This window comes from Herpailurus yagouaroundi, unplaced genomic scaffold (assembly GCF_014898765.1).
Source record: "Herpailurus yagouaroundi ecotype Mexico unplaced genomic scaffold, PumYag 208, whole genome shotgun sequence".
Classification (NCBI taxonomy): Eukaryota; Metazoa; Chordata; class Mammalia; order Carnivora; family Felidae; genus Herpailurus; species Herpailurus yagouaroundi.
This window is the reverse complement of record NW_024412439.1, coordinates 7,031,308-7,048,578: the sequence shown is the minus strand read 5'-3', so window position 1 is coordinate 7,048,578 and position 17,271 is coordinate 7,031,308. Positions and strand designations below refer to the sequence as shown.

Below are 17,271 nucleotides of genomic sequence, written 5' to 3'. Positions count from 1 at the left end.
GCCGAAGGGGGCACCCGAGTGGTTCAGTCAGTTAAGTGTCCAACTCTTGATCTCAGCTTGGGTCTTGATCTCAGGGTCGTGAGTTCAGGTCCCATGTTGGGCTCTGCACGGGACGGGATGTGACGGAGAATCTCTTGGTGGCAGGACAGCCAGTCAGCCTTCCTTGGGCTGTTCCCACTGAGTTTCTCCTCCGTCCGGGGCTCACAGGGACCATCTTTGCTGCCACAGCACGGGGAACACCCGGCCCTGTGAAATCTGTCCAAGGTGGATTTCTTTAAAAACCTCTCCTGTTGCCTCATGCTTCCCAGGCCCCTTGGTCATTGCATTCTTTCCGTAGATTCCCCACCACCACTAACGTCCAGGCCAGCGACCGACATTCACAACTCCACCCTGAGCCTCTCTTGTGACCTCCAAACCCTCATATTCACTGGTTTCTGCCACAGGTCCCCACCCCACCCCAGCCCGCTTCCCCCACATTCCTTGCTTCACTACGCGAAACCGTCACTTACTTGCTTGCTGATTCTGGAACCCTGGGAGTCCTCCTCGGCATTTTCGTCTTCCACAGCCCTGCACCTAACCACGGACGAGCTGTTGTTCGTTGCCCGCTCTGGCCCTCTCTCAAATCCGTCTCGTTTTCTTTCTACCACCTTCAATCCAAGCCCCCCTGTCTCTTGCTTAAACTCTTGGAATTTCCTTTCTCCTGGTTGCTACCAGTGATTGTTTTCAGTTGCTTTCCTCAGAGAGTTTGGAGGCCTCCAAGGTGTAGAGCTTGTGAGCTCAGCCTCCGCCATATCTAAGCCAACATGGCTGCCTCCCGGATACCCTTCAGCTCTCTGAATGTACAAGGAGAAGCCGGGTGGGTCGGGAAGTGGTTCTGTTTGGTTTCTCCGACCCTCAGCCCCCGGGATGCTCTGGGTCTGCTTTGTCATCATCCGTGACCCTGATGTCCCGTGTCATTGGTCTTGCCCTGTGCCTCTGCCTTGGCCTCGGAAGTGACCCGCTGGTAATTGTGTGGACGCCAGCACGGGCACGTGGCGCTCTGCATCCCAGCGACTCTGGCCTGACCCGTGCCGCCTTCCCTCAGGACCACTATGACTGGGGCCTGCGGGCCATCAAGTCGGTGCTGGTGGTGGCGGGATCCCTGAAGCGAGGAGACCCTGACCGCCCCGAGGACCAGGTCCTGATGCGCTCCCTCAGAGACTTCAACATCCCCAAGATCGTGACCGATGATGTGCCAGTGTTCATGGGCCTGATTGGGGACCTCTTTCCTGCCCTGGATGTCCCTCGGAGGAGAGACCTCAACTTCGAAGCCTTGGTTCGGAAGGCCGTGGTGGAGCTGAAGCTCCAGGCCGAGGACAACTTTGTGCTCAAGGTACACGGTTCTCCCTCCCAAGCTCTTCTTGTCGCTCAACGCTTTTCTTGGATGATGGGTCGTCCTCAATCCAAAGGGTTGCCTTAGATGTACAAATATGTATCTACCCAGTAGGAATTCGTTTCAAGAGCTCTTTACTGGGGCACCCACCATGCAGAATGTGTGGTGGGGAATGTGAGGGAAGGACGGGGCCCCTGCCATCAGAAGGCTCACGATCCGGCAGAGGAACACGAGCCATTCCGCTGCTGCTTCACGTGTTATTTTCCCATGAACTACTTCAGACGTGATTTCAGAGCAATGATGAAATTGGAAGTCATGCTGGTTCTTAGGCAGTTTTCCGAGCTTGGGAACGTTCTGAAGTGGTCAGGGGCAAGCTTTCTCACAATTAAGGGAAGAAAAACAAACAAACCCTGAGTGTGGCAGGCAGGATAATGTCTGCAGCCCAGTCCCCAGGACGTACGTTATGTTACATGGCAAGAGGAGATGAGGGCTGCAGGTGGAATGAAGGCTGCTAACGGGCTGACCTTAAGATGGGACGATGATCATGGGTTACCTAGGTGGCCCTATATAACCATGGTGGTCTTTAAGATTTATTTGAAGTGTATTTATTTTGAGAGAGAGAGAGAGAGATCGCACCCGTAGGGGAGGGGCAGAAAGAGAGAATCCCAAGCAGGTTCCGTGCTGTAGGCACACAACCCGATGCAGGGCTAGAACTCACCAACCGTGAGATCGTGATCTGAGCCGAAACCAAGAGTCGGACACTTGACCAACTGGACCACCCAGGTGCCCCATGACGGTGGTCGTTGTAAATGAAAGAGGGACACAGGAGGACGTGTCCATAGTTATCTCCATAACTCCATAGTTAAAATTCCACCAGCCATTACTGACTTTGAAGGTGGAGGAGGGGGCCATGCACCAGGAAATGCGGGAGGCGTCTAGATGCTGGAAAAGGCAAGAAACGGATGCTCCCATAGAAGGCCCCAGAAGGGACGGGCCCTGTCAACACCTTGTTGCCCCACTTTGTGAGACCCACTTTGGACTTCTGACCACCTAAGCTGTGAGATAATGACTTTGGGTTGTTTCAAGCCAACACTTTTGTGGTAATTTGTTAGAGCAGCAACAGAAAATGAGTCTGCTTACCAGTACGTATAGAGTTTCAGGGAAAAAAAATCTGAAACTTCAGGGAAAGTATAATAGGTTTCGAGGCCTTTGGAGCCATGGTGGTTTCTACTATTTTCTGGAGGATGCTCAGGACAGGTGAAGACATTTCTCTCCTTGCATTAAAACAGTGGATTAAAGAGAAGGGCTCTGTCTAGAACAGATCTTTAATCATGATTAAAATGGTCTTTATTAGAAGTGAGTGTGCCCATGACCTACCTCTTGGAAAAGGAAGCACACAGGTACCCCAGTTGGGGCACCCGGCTGGCCCAGTCTGTGGAGCCTGGAACTCCTGATCACAGGGTTGCAAGTTCAAGCCCCACACTGGGCATAGAGATTACTTTTTAAAAATCCTATGAAAAAAAAAAAAAATAGGGGCACCTGGCTGGCTCAGTCAGAGGAGCGTGTGACTCTCGATCTTGAGGTCGGGAGTTCGAGCCTCATGTTGGGTGTAGAAATTTCTAAGAAAAGTTGCACAATGAACTGTAAACTGTGGTTTATAAATAAAATATATAAATAATATAAAAACATTGAGAAAGATAGCGTGCAAGAGAGAGAAAAGATTGGCCAACGTGAGGCAAGGAGCAAACGCTCTAGCGATTTAACTGTGCTAACATTTTTCCTAGGATTAGGATGCATTGTCAAAATTTTTCGGGCTTTGGATACAAAGTTCTGCACTTTTTAAAAAAATGTTTTAACATTTATTTACTTTTGAGAGACAGAGACAGAGTACAAGCAGGGGAGGGGCAGAGAGAGAGAGGGAGACACAGAATCCGAAGCAGGCTCCAGGCTCTGAGCCATCAGCACAGAGCCCAACGCGGGGCTCGAACTCACAAGCCATGAGATCATGACCTGAGCCAAAGTCGAATGCCCGCCCGACTGAGCCGCCCAGACTCCCCTCTAAGTTCTGTCCCTTTTGACTGGTCCGCCCCAATCCCGTTTTTCCGTAAGTCTGTCGTTTTTACTGAGCACCTTTGCAGACAGTCACGTTTTCAGGAGGCGTGACTGTTGCAACAGTAGATGTATCTGCCCACAAGTAACTATACCTTGAAGGAGGGTGTGACAGGTGCCACAAGAGAGGGTCCCAGGGTACAGGAGCATGGCTGGATTGTTTTCCTGTGCAGTGATATCTTTAGGAATTCTGTGAACGCTGCTTGAGAGCTCGCGGGTGTCTTACTTTATGTATCACATCTGACCCTCCCCTGCCCCCCTCCCCCCTCCCCCCGAACCACCGAGGCCGATGGAGCAGGTGAGATACTTTACAGATGAGGAAGCTGGACGGCCATTACTTCTGCAGGATATGCCACTGAGGGTTTCATGAGCGAGAACGTGCTCCCCCTTGAGGACGTTAATGGACTAGAGGGCCTTGTTCCTTCTATGCCATGGGGCGCCATAAAAGCCTCCTGGAGGCTTTTCTAGCATGGAATACAATACAATTGGTTGAGATTAAGCCCCAGCGGCTGTATATAAATAGAATTGCAAATTGGTGTCTGCTCGCATCTCTGAGATTACATTTCACCGAGGAAAGCAAAACTTTACCTGGTCCTTCACAGCTGTGACTGTGTTTTGCCTGTCTATCCCCACACCCAACCTCCCTCCTCCCAAGTGTGGTGGATAGACTTTTTCTTTTTAAAAAAATTTTTTTTTCAATGTTTATTTATTTTTGGGACAGAGAGAGACAGAGCATGAACGGGGGAGGGGCAGAGAGAGAGGGAGACACAGAATCGGATGGCTCCAAGCCATCAGCCCAGAGCCCGACGCGGGGCTCGAACTCACGGACCGCGAGATCGTGACCTGGCTGAAGTCAGACGCTTAACCGACTGCGCCACCCAGGCGCCCCATGAAAATGCAAGAGTCTGGATAACAGAGAAGGTTGATCTAGGTTATGCAACGTGTGACCAATGGGAATTTTAGAAAGAACTTTCTAGAGCTGGAGAAACAGATGTTTGGTTTTGTTTGTATTTAAATTCCAGTTGAGGGGCACCTGGGTGGCTCAGTCAGGTGAGCATCCAGCTTTGGCTCAGGTCAGGATCTCATGGTGCGTGGGTTTGAGCCCCATGTCGGGCTCTGTGCTGACAGCTCGGAGCCTGGAGCCTGCTTCAGATTCTGTGCCTCCCTCTCTTTCTGCCCCTCCCCTGCTCATGCTCTGTCTCTGTCTCTCCAAAATAAATGTTAAAAAAAATTGTTTTTAATTCCAGTTGACATACAGTGTAATATTAGTCTCAGGTATACAACAATATATTGATTCAGCAATTCCCATACATCACCCGATGCTCATCACTAACGTGCCCCCCTTAACCCCCATCCCTGATTTCACCCATCCCCCTGACCACCTCCCCGCTGGTAGCCATCAGTATGTTCTCTATAGCTAAGAGTCTGTTTCTTGATTTGTCTCCTTTTATTCCCTTTACTCATTTGTGTCTCAAATTCCACATTTGAGTGAGATCATACGGTATTTGTCTTCCTCTGACTGACTTATTTCGCTTAGTGTTATGTTCTCTAGCTCCGTCCACATCACTGCGAATGGCAAGATTTCATTCTTTTTTAAGGCTGAATAACATCCCATTGCATGTATATACCACATCTTTATCCATTTCCTCCGTCAGTGGACATTCGGGTTGCTTCCATATCTTGGCCATTGTAAATAACGCTGCTATAGACATCGGGGTTATGCACCCTTTTGAATGGTACTTGAAGACCTACTATGGAAAACTGAGGGTGAAAAATAATAATGCCACGGGTTTCAAAACACCAAGAATCAGAAAAAGAAACCTTAGCATTATAGCTGTCAGCAGACCTAGAAAGCGATCCATCCAAATCAGGGCAGGAAGTTCACAGTCTCCAACAAAAGACCTCAAAATGGATATGCTGAGGCAAGAATAGATCATCATGATGAAAGTTTATGTAATTTTATTAAACTTCTAAGGCAAACGTCTTTTATTTTAACAAAGAAAAAGGAAAGCAATTAGAACACCAAGAGAAAAAAGTCACGGTCTGAAACTTTTCTGAATATTTATTTATTTATTTTGAGAGAGAAAAGAGGGAAAGAGAATTCTAAGCAGGCCCCATGCTGTCAGCACAGAGCCCAACACGGGGTCAAACCAGGAGATCATGACCTGAGCCGAAACCAAGAGTTGGATGCTTGAGTGACTGAGCCACCCAGGCATCCCCCAATTAAAAAAAAATTTTTTTTTAATGTTTTATTTTTGACAGAGACGGCATGTGTGGGGGAGGAGCAGAGAGAGAGGGAGACAGAGAATCCAAAGCAGGCTCCAGGCTCTGAGATGTCAACACAGAGCCCAACACGGGGCTCAAACCCAGAAACTGTGAGATCATGACCTGAGCCGAAGTCAGACGCCTGACTGAGCCACCCAGGCGCCCCCCCAATTTTTTTTTAAGTAAACAGAACCTGATATTGATCAACATATGGAGTGTAAGAAAAGAGTATCCATGGGTTAATGCTGAGAACATCATGTGTCAGGTCATGACACCAGGCTCATAGAGAACACAACACATTCCAGGCAACTACTTTCTCCTGCAATGAAAAATCTCTATGGCCATAAAAACACAAGTCATGACTGGTCTTCAACCCTTACAATCCCAGAAAACAGAGAAGGTCTGGATATATGGATAGAATGGCATGTAACTATTATCAAACATAGCAACGTAAGGGTATAATGCATCTGGCTGAAGATAGGAGAGAAAGGGAAGGACAGGGATACTGTCAAAAGCTGATAGATTCATAATAGTTGGAGAATAGAAATGACCCATCCATCGGTTGGTACACAGATAATCAAATTGTGACCCACCTACACAGCGGAATTTGATTCAACCATAAAGGAAGGAAGGGCTAGTATGCACCACGGCACAGATGAGCCTTGGAAACGTCATGAGTAAAAGAGGCCATCCACAAAATACCACATATTGTTCTAGATCTGTTTGTATGAAGTGCCCAGAATAGTCTATAGAGGCAGACTGTATATCAAGGGCTGCCGGAGCTGGGGTAGGAGTCAGAGGATAAGGAGGGGCTACTCGTGGTATGGTTTTTCCTTTTGGAGTGAAGAAAATGTCTTAATGGTGGTGACAGTCGTACAGTCCCGTGAATATGCTCGAAAGCATCGAATTGTACACTTTAAAAGGGTGAGTTTTATGGTACTTGAATGCTATCTCAATAACGCTGTAGAAGTGAGTAAAAAGAAGTCAATGGAACTAGAGAGTGATTTTAAGTCTTTCAGGATCAGGGAAGCAGTCAGAAGTTGTTCATGGGAAAAAGAAATGATGTAGGAATAGAATACAGTCTCAGTTCGATAACCAGGGCTCCGTTTTCCCCTCCTTCATTTTTTTAATGCAATGCCCTCGGGCCAGTTTCATGCTTAAATCCTCCAAATGCTTTCTGTTGTACTTAGAATAAAATTCTGGGACGCCTGGGTGGCTTAGTTAAGTGTCCAACTTCAGCTCCGTTCACGATCTCACGGTTCACGGGTTCGAGCCCCGTATGGGGCTCTGTGCTGACAGCTCGGAGCCGGGAGCCTGCTTCGGACTCTGTGTCTCCCTGCTTTTCTGCCCCTCCCCCTCTCCTTCTCTCCTTTCTCTCTCCCCTCACACAAAAAAAAAAAAAAAAGCTAAACAAACAAAAAAAGAATACAATTCCAAGTCCCCGTTCCTGCACATCTGACCTCTGCTTACCACTCTTACCTTACACTCTTCCCCACCCCACCTTTCTTTTCTGTTCCTTGAGCCCTCCAGGCTCACAGCTGAAACCTGAGGGTTTTGTACTCACTGTCCCCCTACCTGGAACATCGCCCAGAGATCTTCACGTGGCCGACTCTCTTGCCTCCATATATTAGCTTTAGATGGCAGCTCCCACAGGCCCTTCCCAACACTCTCCTTATCTGGAAAGATGCTGCGTTAAGTCCCTGAAGGACGCGAATCCCCTTTTGGGTGCTTTTGGGCCCTGACTCAGAGTTCTAGCAGCAGCTGGGGACAGAGGAGAGAAAAATATGGATTCCGTGGAAAGCAAAACTCAGTATCTCAGTAAATCAGTCTGGCACAGTGGAAGCTAATCATCTTGCTCCCCAAACAGCCACTCGTCCGCTACCTTTATTTATTTTTTTTTAATTTTTTTTAAATTAAAAAAAAAATTTTTTTTTTCAACGTTTATTTATTTTTGGGACAGAGAGAGACACAGCATGAACGGGGGAGGGGCAGAGAGAGAGGGAGACACAGAATCGGAAGCAGGCTCCAGGCTCCGAGCCATCAGCCCAGAGCCTGACGCGGGGCTCGAACTCACGGACCGCGAGATCGTGACCTGGCTGAAGTCGGACGCTTAACCGACTGCGCCACCCAGGTGCCCTCATCCGCTACCTTTATAGTGAGCTCAGTAGTGCCGCTCTCCTCCTGATCCCCCAGAACTCATTTTAACGCCTGTATCACTTAATTGTTTTAAAATAGACAAATTATGGGCTCCTGGGTGGCTCAGTCCATTAGGCATCTGACTCTCCATTTCGGCTCAGGTCACGATCCCAGGGTTGTGGGACTGAGCCCCGCGTCAGGCTCCACACTGAGTGTAGAGGCTGCTTGAGATTCTCCCTCCCTCCCTCCCTCCCTGTCTCTCTCTTTTTCCTTCTCCCTCCCTCTTCCTCTGTCTTCCTCTCTCCCTCTTCCTGTCTCCTTCTGCACCTCTCCCCTGCTTGTGCTCTGTCTCTCTCAAATTAAAAAAAAAAATTAGAGCAATTACTTTTTATCACTTTTGAAAAACGGGAAATAAACGTATGGGGAAAAATCTTTGTATTGTTCCACTGTTGTGTCAATATCCAGTACATTACCTCTTCGGTTCACTTAACTCAGCCATTAAGGATCTTATAGTGCAAAATATATTTGATCTAGAGGTGCCTGGGTGGCTCAGTCAGTTGAGCGTCCGACTTCAGTTCAGGTCATGATCTCACAGTTCATGAGATCGAGCCCCACATCAGGCTCCATGCTGATGGTGCAGAGCCTGCCTGGGATTCTCTCTCTCCCTCTTTCCCTGCCTCTCCCCTGCTCAATGTTCTCTCTGCCCTGCCCCCTCTCAAAAATAAATAAAAATTTTTAAATAAAATACGCTTGATCTATATTAAAGTTTGAACGTCTTAGCCCAAGATGTATAAGACCTTTCACAATAGGGGCTGCCTAGCCCTTCCAGCCATCCTTCCCATTTTCAGCAAATACTTGTTCAATGCTTGGTGTTTGCCAGATTCTCTGCTAGACACTGGAAATAAAAAGATAAATTCTTGGGGTGCCTGGGTGGCTCAGTCGGTTAAGCATCTAACTTTGGCTTAGGTCATGATCTCATGGTTTGTGAGTTCAAGCCCCGCGTCGGGCTCTGTGCCGACAGCTCAGAGCCTGGAGCCTGCTTCAGATTCTGGGTCTCCCTCTCTCTGTGCCCCTCCCTGCTCGCTCTCTCTCTCCCCCTCTCTCTCTCTCTGAAAAATAAACATTAAAAACTTTTTTAAAAAAAGATGAGAAATCCCTCCTAGCCTGCCTCCGATGGGCTTAGAATCTCACAGGGAGAGGAGTAACCACCGCGGCACTGATGAGTGCTCGTATGTAGGTACCTACAGGCTGAGGGATGTCCAGGTCTGGGCAGAGGAAGCAGGAGAAAGGGGAAGGTCTGAAGCAAAAGTACCCTGTCTTGAAAGGCGCAGACTCAGGAAAGAACATCGTTAAAGAATCCCGGTTGTCCCCCTGGAATGTGCGTGCTGGGGGGAGGGGAGATGGGCCGGAAGCTGACTTGGGCCCGTCTGCAAAAGGACCTTGTCAGCCAGGCTGAGGATTTGGGGTTTCCTCACCGAAGCTCTGGAGAGCCACTAAAGGGACAGAGTGATGGCAGTGACGTGATCAGACTTTCACCCCAGGGGATGCACCCCCACAACAGTGTGGAAAGGCCAGGCTGGAGGCAAGGCAGAACAAGAGCCATAAGGGCGCCAGTGCCACCGTTGTCCCCAAGGGACTCCTGGACTCCAGGCTCATCAAAACATCCGGCCACCCACGTCGTGCTCTGTCACACCACAAGCCTTTGTCTGTGCCCTTACCTCTGCTTGGAATATCCCCCCCACCCCCACTATTCATCTTCCTGGCAAACCCACCCCTGGAGCCCAGTTCAAATGCCCCCTTCTCCTCTGGGCAGCCTTTCTTGTCCCCTCTATCTGTACAAAATCAACTGTCTCTTCCTATCCGTTCCCATGGCACTTCACAAATCCCCCGATCACGGCAAACCATTACGCTTCCCCGTTAGCCTGGAAGCTCACGGAGGGCAGGGACGTCCTCTCTGAATCTCCCTCCGACTGCCCCGCTCTCCGGCACTTAGTTGGGGACTAATAATTATACGACTGAATGATGAACAAGTACGTTGCCCCCACACTTAGGACCCCTCGCTCGGATCCCTTCCTCTGTTGACATCGGGTCTCACCTTGGGGACCAGCCTGGCCCCACGGATGAGCGCTTGGGATGCAAGTGCAGAGGTCGGTCCCTTTGGCTGATGACGTTGTGTCTCCCCAGGTGGCCCAGCTGGAGGAGCTCCTGGCAGTGCGGCACTCGGTGTTCGTGGTGGGCAACGCTGGGGCCGGCAAGTCTCAGGTGCTCAGATCCTTGCACAAGACCCATCAGATCATGAAGCGTCGCCCCGTCTGGGTGGACCTCAACCCCAAAGCAGTCACAAACGATGAGCTCTTTGGTATCATCAATCCAGCTACCAGAGAATGGAAGGATGGTAAGACCATGGGCAGGCTTGAGTCTACATCCAGGGGCAAACTTCACAGGGAAGGACGCTGGCCCGCTCTGTACGGAGTGGGGGAAGGAGGTGAAAAGAATCAGAGAGAGGAAGGCACTGATGTGGGCTCGGAGGGGAACCTCAGCCCTTGGGATAGTCTCTTTCCTTGGGGACGCTTCCAGCTGCTCCGTGAGAGAGGGCATCGAAAGAGGAGAGACGAGGCAGGCATTCTCAGCCAGGGTTCTGAGATTTTAGAGCACAAGTCAGAGTCCGCTCATTGCTTGGCAGGTGGAATGAATACGTGGGCGGGATGGGGAGGCCCGCAGCTCGTTGCCCAAAATGCTGTAGCGTCTCACAGTGGACACCTGTTCCTCTCGGCACGGCCCCAGGAGTGATGGGGAGACATCACTACAAGAGACGCCATTCATCACCACCTCGGGCGGGACCCAGAACCACGATCCCTTCTCTAGCGATGCAAAGGGTCCCAAATCCCAGTTCGCTTAGTACTAAGCCCGGGGTCGCCTTCTAAGATTTAAGAGTCACTGGTAGATGCCGGAAGGAGGCACAGTCAGTGGGAGAGAGCTGAAAAGAAAACTCGGAGCCCATAGGACCTCTTTGTAAAACCCACGTGGCTTCCAGAATGAGGACCTCTTAGCTCCCTCCTCCTGTCTCCGTGTCTGACTGCATCATGGTCTGGCTGCCTGGATTCCTCTCATTCAGGGCCCTCAGTCAGGGGCCTAGAACAAGGGGATTTGATAGGCAACCTGTCCGATTTTTATTTCACTGACCCTTAATGAGGCTTAGCATTTTTTCCTCCTTCCTGGCCTTAGTAATGGACTCTTGTGATTTTCTTTCCACTTACGATGTTCTTCTCCGCTTGTACGCGTTCTTTATACGTCAGAGGTGTTACCCCTGTATCTGTTGGGTGCATTGCTAATGGTTTCTACCATTTGTCTACAGGCACTTCGTGACATATTTACCATCCACTTTTTAAAAGACAAAATTTTGTCTGCCCATTCTTTTTAGCACCTGGGATTCCTGTTTGGTTTATCACGCTCTCTCATGCTCAGCGGTAGATACGGTATCGTAAATGTGGTCCTAAACATTATTTTCCCATGAACATTTTTTTTTTATCCATCTGGAATTTATTTTGGAGCTTGGTGTGAGGTAAGATAGAGAATCAGCTTTATTTTCTTCCAAATGGATAATTGGAAGTGGCAGGACCGCTCATTAAGCAAACCATCGTTTCTCCCTGAATGTAAATACCAGCCTGTTTTAAACGCCAGGATCCGATTCCGAGTTTTCTATTCTGTCCACTTGTTATTTATCTAATCCTGTACAAATTATGATTCTACTCCATTCACAGTCATTTTAATGTTTGTTTGTTTATTTTGAGAAACAGCGGGGGAGGGGCAGAGAAAGAAAGAGAATCCCAAGCAGGCTCCGTGCTGTCATCACAGAGCCCTATGTGGGGCGCAAACTCACAAACTGTGAGATCGTGCCCTGAGCCGAAACCAAGAGTCGGACGCTTAACTGAGCCACCCGGGCACCCTTGTTCATAATCATTTTATAACATTTTAATGTCTGATGACATAAGTCTCCTCAATATTCTCTTGTAACTTTCTTGGCTGGTCCCAGGCACTTAGTATTCCATATTAAATTTAAGCTCGCATAATAGAATTCAGACTTTAAGCTCTGTGGGAATTTTAATTAAAAATTTATTAAACATACAGTATTCATCAAATCTGGAGACGTTGGCAAGGAAGATTTATAATAATCATAAATCTGTATTCATGAAAAAAGAACGTCCATGTAGATGGAAGGCAACATTTTAACATTTTCTAGGGAAGCTTGATAAAAATAGAAATGTGACAGATAACATTACTTTCTCTTGTTCAAAACTAGATAGATCCTGTAACAGAAAAATAAGCATACTCTGAGAGAAATTGAAAAAAATACGTCATCAAACTCAATGTAACACCTAGTTTTAGAACATTGGCATCTTATAAGTAGAAAATATTCTGTTCTTGGTCAGTTCATGGGACACTTACAAAAATTTGAAGTTTAATTGGGTCCAGAAGAAACTGCAGTGAATTGAAAAGTATCTGTTTCCAAGCCACATTGTCTGATAACAATGCAATAGAAGTAGAAACAGACAACAAGAAAGTGGCCAAAAATAATTGTGCTGCTTACACATCAGGAGATGCTCACTTAACCCCTAGATGAAAGAAAAAAAAATACACGGGATCCCTTCTCTGAAGCAGTAAAAAGAACATACGGAAAACAACAGGGTCATGTCTGAAACCAACAGACAGGAGCTCTAGACTTTTATTTTTGAAGGTGGTCTAGAAATGAAGGAAGGCGGTGTCTATCGTAAGAAATGATTCAGACTGATAGACTGAACCTGAAGAGAATGGGGAAGAAGAAACTTAATAAAGATACAGTCTGAAATTAATGGGAAGGAACAAAGAAATTATAGGATAAATAAAACATGCTTATGGATTCTTTGTAAAGACCAGAAGCCCGCTGTGAGCATGATTGATGGGAGGAGAAAGAGTAAAATGTAGCTGATTAAGAATTAGTAGCTGTGGGGCGCCTGGGTGGCGCAGTCGGTTAAGCGTCCGACTTCAGCCAGGTCACGATCTCGCGGTCCGTGAGTTCGAGCCCCGCGTCGGGCTCTGGGCTGATGGCTCGGAGCCTGGAGCCTGTTTCCGATTCTGTGTCTCCCTCTCTCTCTGCCCCTCCCCCGTTCATGCTCTGTCTCTCTCTGTCCCAAAAATAAATAAACGTTGAAAAAAAAATTAAAAAAAAAAAAAAAAGAATTAGTAGCTGTAAGAGCAAATAAAGATTAAAGTGGAAGAGATCACTTAATTGTATGATACATGTTAGGAAAACTAGGAGAAGAATGATCCTTTAGCAAATTATAATATTTAGGCAGTTTACTCAACAGGAAACAGAAAACGAGTAAATGGGTGAAAAGGAAAAAAATTCCAAAATGATAAAAAAGGACACCTCTCAGTTCATTTTATCAAACCAGAATAACCTTGATATCAACCTTTATGTAGAACCAAAAACAGCCCAATTTCACTTACTAATATAGATTCAGGGGGCACCTGGGTGGCTTAGTTGGTTGAGCGTCCAACTCTTGATTTTGGCTGAGGTCATGATCCTAGCAGGGTCGTGGGATTGAGCCCTGTGTTGGGCTCCATGCTGAGCACGGAGCCTGCTTGAGATTCTCTCTCTCTCTCTCTCTCTCTGCCCTGCCCTGCCCTGCCCTGCCCTGCCCCAACTCGCTCACTTGCTCTATCAATACAAACAGGCGCTAAAAATTCAGTAGCTGTTCCTAATTTTTTTTAATTTTTTGTAACGTTTATTTATTTTTGAGACAGAGACAGAGCACGAACGGGGGAGGGTCAGAGAGAGGGAGACACAGAATCTGAAACAGGCTCCAGGCTCTGAGCCGTCAGTACAGAGCCCGACGCGGGGCTCGAACTCACGGACCGCGAGAACATGACCTGAGCCGAAGTCGGCCGCTTAACCGACTGAGCCACCCAGGCACCCCCCCTGATTTAAGAACTCTAAGTAAAATAGGAATAGAAGGAAATCCCTTAAATATAATAAATCTAAATCTTTATCAATAAATCTTTATCGAAAGCCAAAAGAAGGGACAAAGGCATTCTGAATGATGAGGAACTAAAGCCATTTCCATTAAAATCAGGGATAATACAGGGAGAACAATTACCAACCTTATTCAGCATGGCTTGGTGTGGGATTGTAGACAATGCAGTAAGACAAGAAAATGGAATAGGGGCGCCTGGGTGGCGCAGTCGGTTAAGCGCCCGACTTCAGCCAGGTCACGATCTCGCGGTCCGTGAGTTCGAGCCCCGCGTCAGGCTCTGGGCTGATGGCTCGGAGCCTGGAGCCTGTTTCCGATTCTGTGTCTCCCTCTCTCTCTGCCCCTCCCCCGTTCATGCTCTGTCTCTCTCTGTCCCAAAAATAAATAAAAAACGTTGAAAAAAAAATTTTTTTTAAAGAAAATGGAAAAGATAGTATAAGTTAGAGGAAAGGAAAAAAATAATTATCTTGCTGATTATACAACTTTGTACCTAGAAAATTCAGGAGACATTTTGAAAAAAAAGAATCACTAAAATTAATATGAAAATTTACTAAAGGGGTGCATGGGTGGCTCAGTCGGTTAAGCATCTGACTTCGGCTCAGGTCATGATCTCACAGTCTGTGGGTTTGAGCCCAGCATCGGGCTCTGTGCTGATGGCTCAGAGCCTGGCGCCTGCTTTGGATTCTGTGTCTCCCTCTCTCTCTGCCCCTCCCCTGCATATGCTCTGTCTGTCTCTCTCTCTCTCTCTCTCTCTCTCTCTCTCTCTCAAAAAATAAAAAAAAATTAAAAAAGAAAATTTACTGAAGGTAATTAAGCATACAATAAATACATAGAATCCAATAGCTTTTCTCTGTGCTGGCTGAAAAGGGCAATACAGGAAAAAAAATGCCGTTCACAATAGCAATAAAACTATGAATTATTTAGGAATACATTTAGCCAAAGAGGTGCATCGAATGAAAATACTGTAAAACTTTATGAAGGAACACGAAGAAACGTTGGAAGAAATGAAAAACACATACCACGTTATTGATTAGGAAAGCTTAATATCACGAAAATAGATTCTTTACAAATTAAGAGACAAATTTAGCGTGATGCCAGTTAGATTCCCATTGGCCCTTCTCTCAAAGCCTGGGCTGTAATCACAAAGGATGAAACCTTACCTAAAAGGCTTTAAGGTAATTCTGTCATGTCCCAGTTGCCTATTGAAATGATTCTTAGGGCCCCTCGTCACCCAAGCCAGACCATCAGATTTTGTTTTCATTTTGCTCTTGTTCTTAAAAGTCAGACAGAAGCACAGAGAAAGGAGCGTCTTAGCACTCACTGTCAGATTTTCCATAGATCAAAATCCAAATCCAGTCCTGACCTGTCTCTTCCATTTACACCTTCTTCTGGGTGTTATAGCCAAGAGGGAAAGTCTGTCTGACGAGAAATAGGACAGATGATGACGTGGATGGTAAGCTGTCCGTACTTCCTTTCAGGACTCTTCTCTTCCATCATGCGGGAGCTTGCCAACATCACCCACGATGGGCCCAAGTGGATCTTACTGGATGGCGACATAGATCCAATGTGGATTGAGTCTCTGAACACCGTCATGGATGATAACAAGGTATCATGGGCGTCGGGAAATGCCCAGGCCATCCCTAATCATCCAGGAAACCAGTCCCCCCGGGCCCATTTGGAAATCTCGATCCCCCACAAGGGCTGGCCCCGAGTAAGGAATTGCTACAGGTGTTGTTTTTTTTTTTTTTTCTTTAATTTTCCCCAGGTTTACTGAGATCTAATCAACATAGAACATTGTGTAAGTTTAAAGTGTGCAAGGTGCTGATTTGAAATATGTGTATATTGTAAAAATGATGGCCGCCATAAGGTTAGTCAACGGCTTTATCACATAACTACCGGACGTATGCGTACTCACATGCTCAGTGCATTTTTAGCATTGTTGGAACTGTCTTCACGATCTTCTGCATGTAGGTTAATTTAAAACTCAGAGCTGGAAGGAATCGGAAGTCATCTATTCGAATCTTCTTTCTTAAGTTTTTCCTCTCTTGTAAAACGGACACTGAAGGTCAGAAACATTCCGAGCCTGTCGGGCGTCCTCCATGGTGGCAAACCTTGATCCGTGGAGAGTATGTTTTATTTTTCGTAAACCAGGAAATCTCGTACCAATAAAGTGGTGGCTCCTGAATTTGTTCAGAAGGTACATTAGGGTTGGAAGCGTTGGGATGGTTTCGACGTTTATAGAACCATTAAAATAAACGTGCGCTCGCCCGAAAGAACTACTTTACTTATTTTTTATTGTAGTGCAGTTGACACACGATGTTACGTGAGTTTCAGGTGCACGACATGGTGGCTGGACAACCCTCTCCTTTAAAATTTTTTTTTTTCAACGTTTATTTATTTTTGGGACAGAGAGAGAGCATGAACGGGGGAGGGGCAGAGAGAGAGGGAGACACAGAATCGGAAACAGGCTCCAGGCTCTGAGCCATCAGCCCAGAGCCTGACGCGGGGCTCGAACTCCCGGACCGCGAGATCGTGACCTGGCTGAAGTGGGACGCTCAACCGACTGCGCCACCCAGGCGCCCCAACCCTCTCCTTTAGAGACAACACTACCACCATACGATGCTATCGCAGTGGCGTTAGCTATATTCCCTGCGCTGTGCCTCTCATCCTGTGACTCACCTGTTCCATAGCTGAAAGCCTGTATCTCTCTCCCCTTCACTCCCTTTGCCCACCCTTCACCCCCCTTCGCTAGAGGGACTACTTTAAAAGAAATGGCAATTTCAAAGAAGCCTAAGCTCTTCTCTTTTCTTTTCATTTTTTAAAATTTTATTTATATATTTTGAGAGAGAGACCGCATGATCTGGAGAGGGCAGAAAGAGAGAGAGAGAGAGAGAGAGAGAGAGAGAGAGAGAGAATCCCAAGCAGGCTCCACGCTCTCAGCTCAGAGCCCGATTTGGGGCTCAAACCCACAAAACTGTGAGATCATGACCTGAGCTGAAACCAAGAGTGAGACGCTCAACCAACTGAGCCACCCAGGAGCCCCTGAACTCTTTTCTTTTAATAACCTTATTATTCCATATGGTCTAGCTCATTCAAATCATTGACATCCATTTAAACTTTTTAGAGAGCTGATTTTTTTTTTGATGCATTTACACACATAAGGGTGGAGGTCACAGGGGGGCAATAGGAAAGGGGATAGAGGATTCTTATAGAAAATTTAGAAAATACTGAGGTGCCTGGGTGGCGCAGTCGGTTAAGCGTCTGACTTCAGCCAGGTCACGATCTCGCGGTCCGTGAGTTCGAGCCCCGCGTCGGGCTCCGGGCTGATGGCTCAGAGCCTGGAGCCTGTTTCCGATTCTGTGTCTCCCTCTCTCTCTG

The 17,271-nt window shown here is 47.2% G+C and overlaps 1 protein-coding gene across 1 annotated transcript in view; it reads left to right on the top strand.

Moving 5' to 3' along the window:
• Positions 1-17,271, top strand: part of DNAH9 (dynein axonemal heavy chain 9) — a 311,907-nt gene that overhangs the window by 105,924 nt on the left and 188,712 nt on the right. The window contains exons 25-27 of the mRNA XM_040453174.1: positions 1,085-1,372; positions 10,067-10,277; positions 15,372-15,499. Coding sequence (XP_040309108.1) covers positions 1,085-1,372; positions 10,067-10,277; positions 15,372-15,499 — 627 coding nt within the window. The remainder of the gene's footprint in view (positions 1-1,084; positions 1,373-10,066; positions 10,278-15,371; positions 15,500-17,271) is intronic.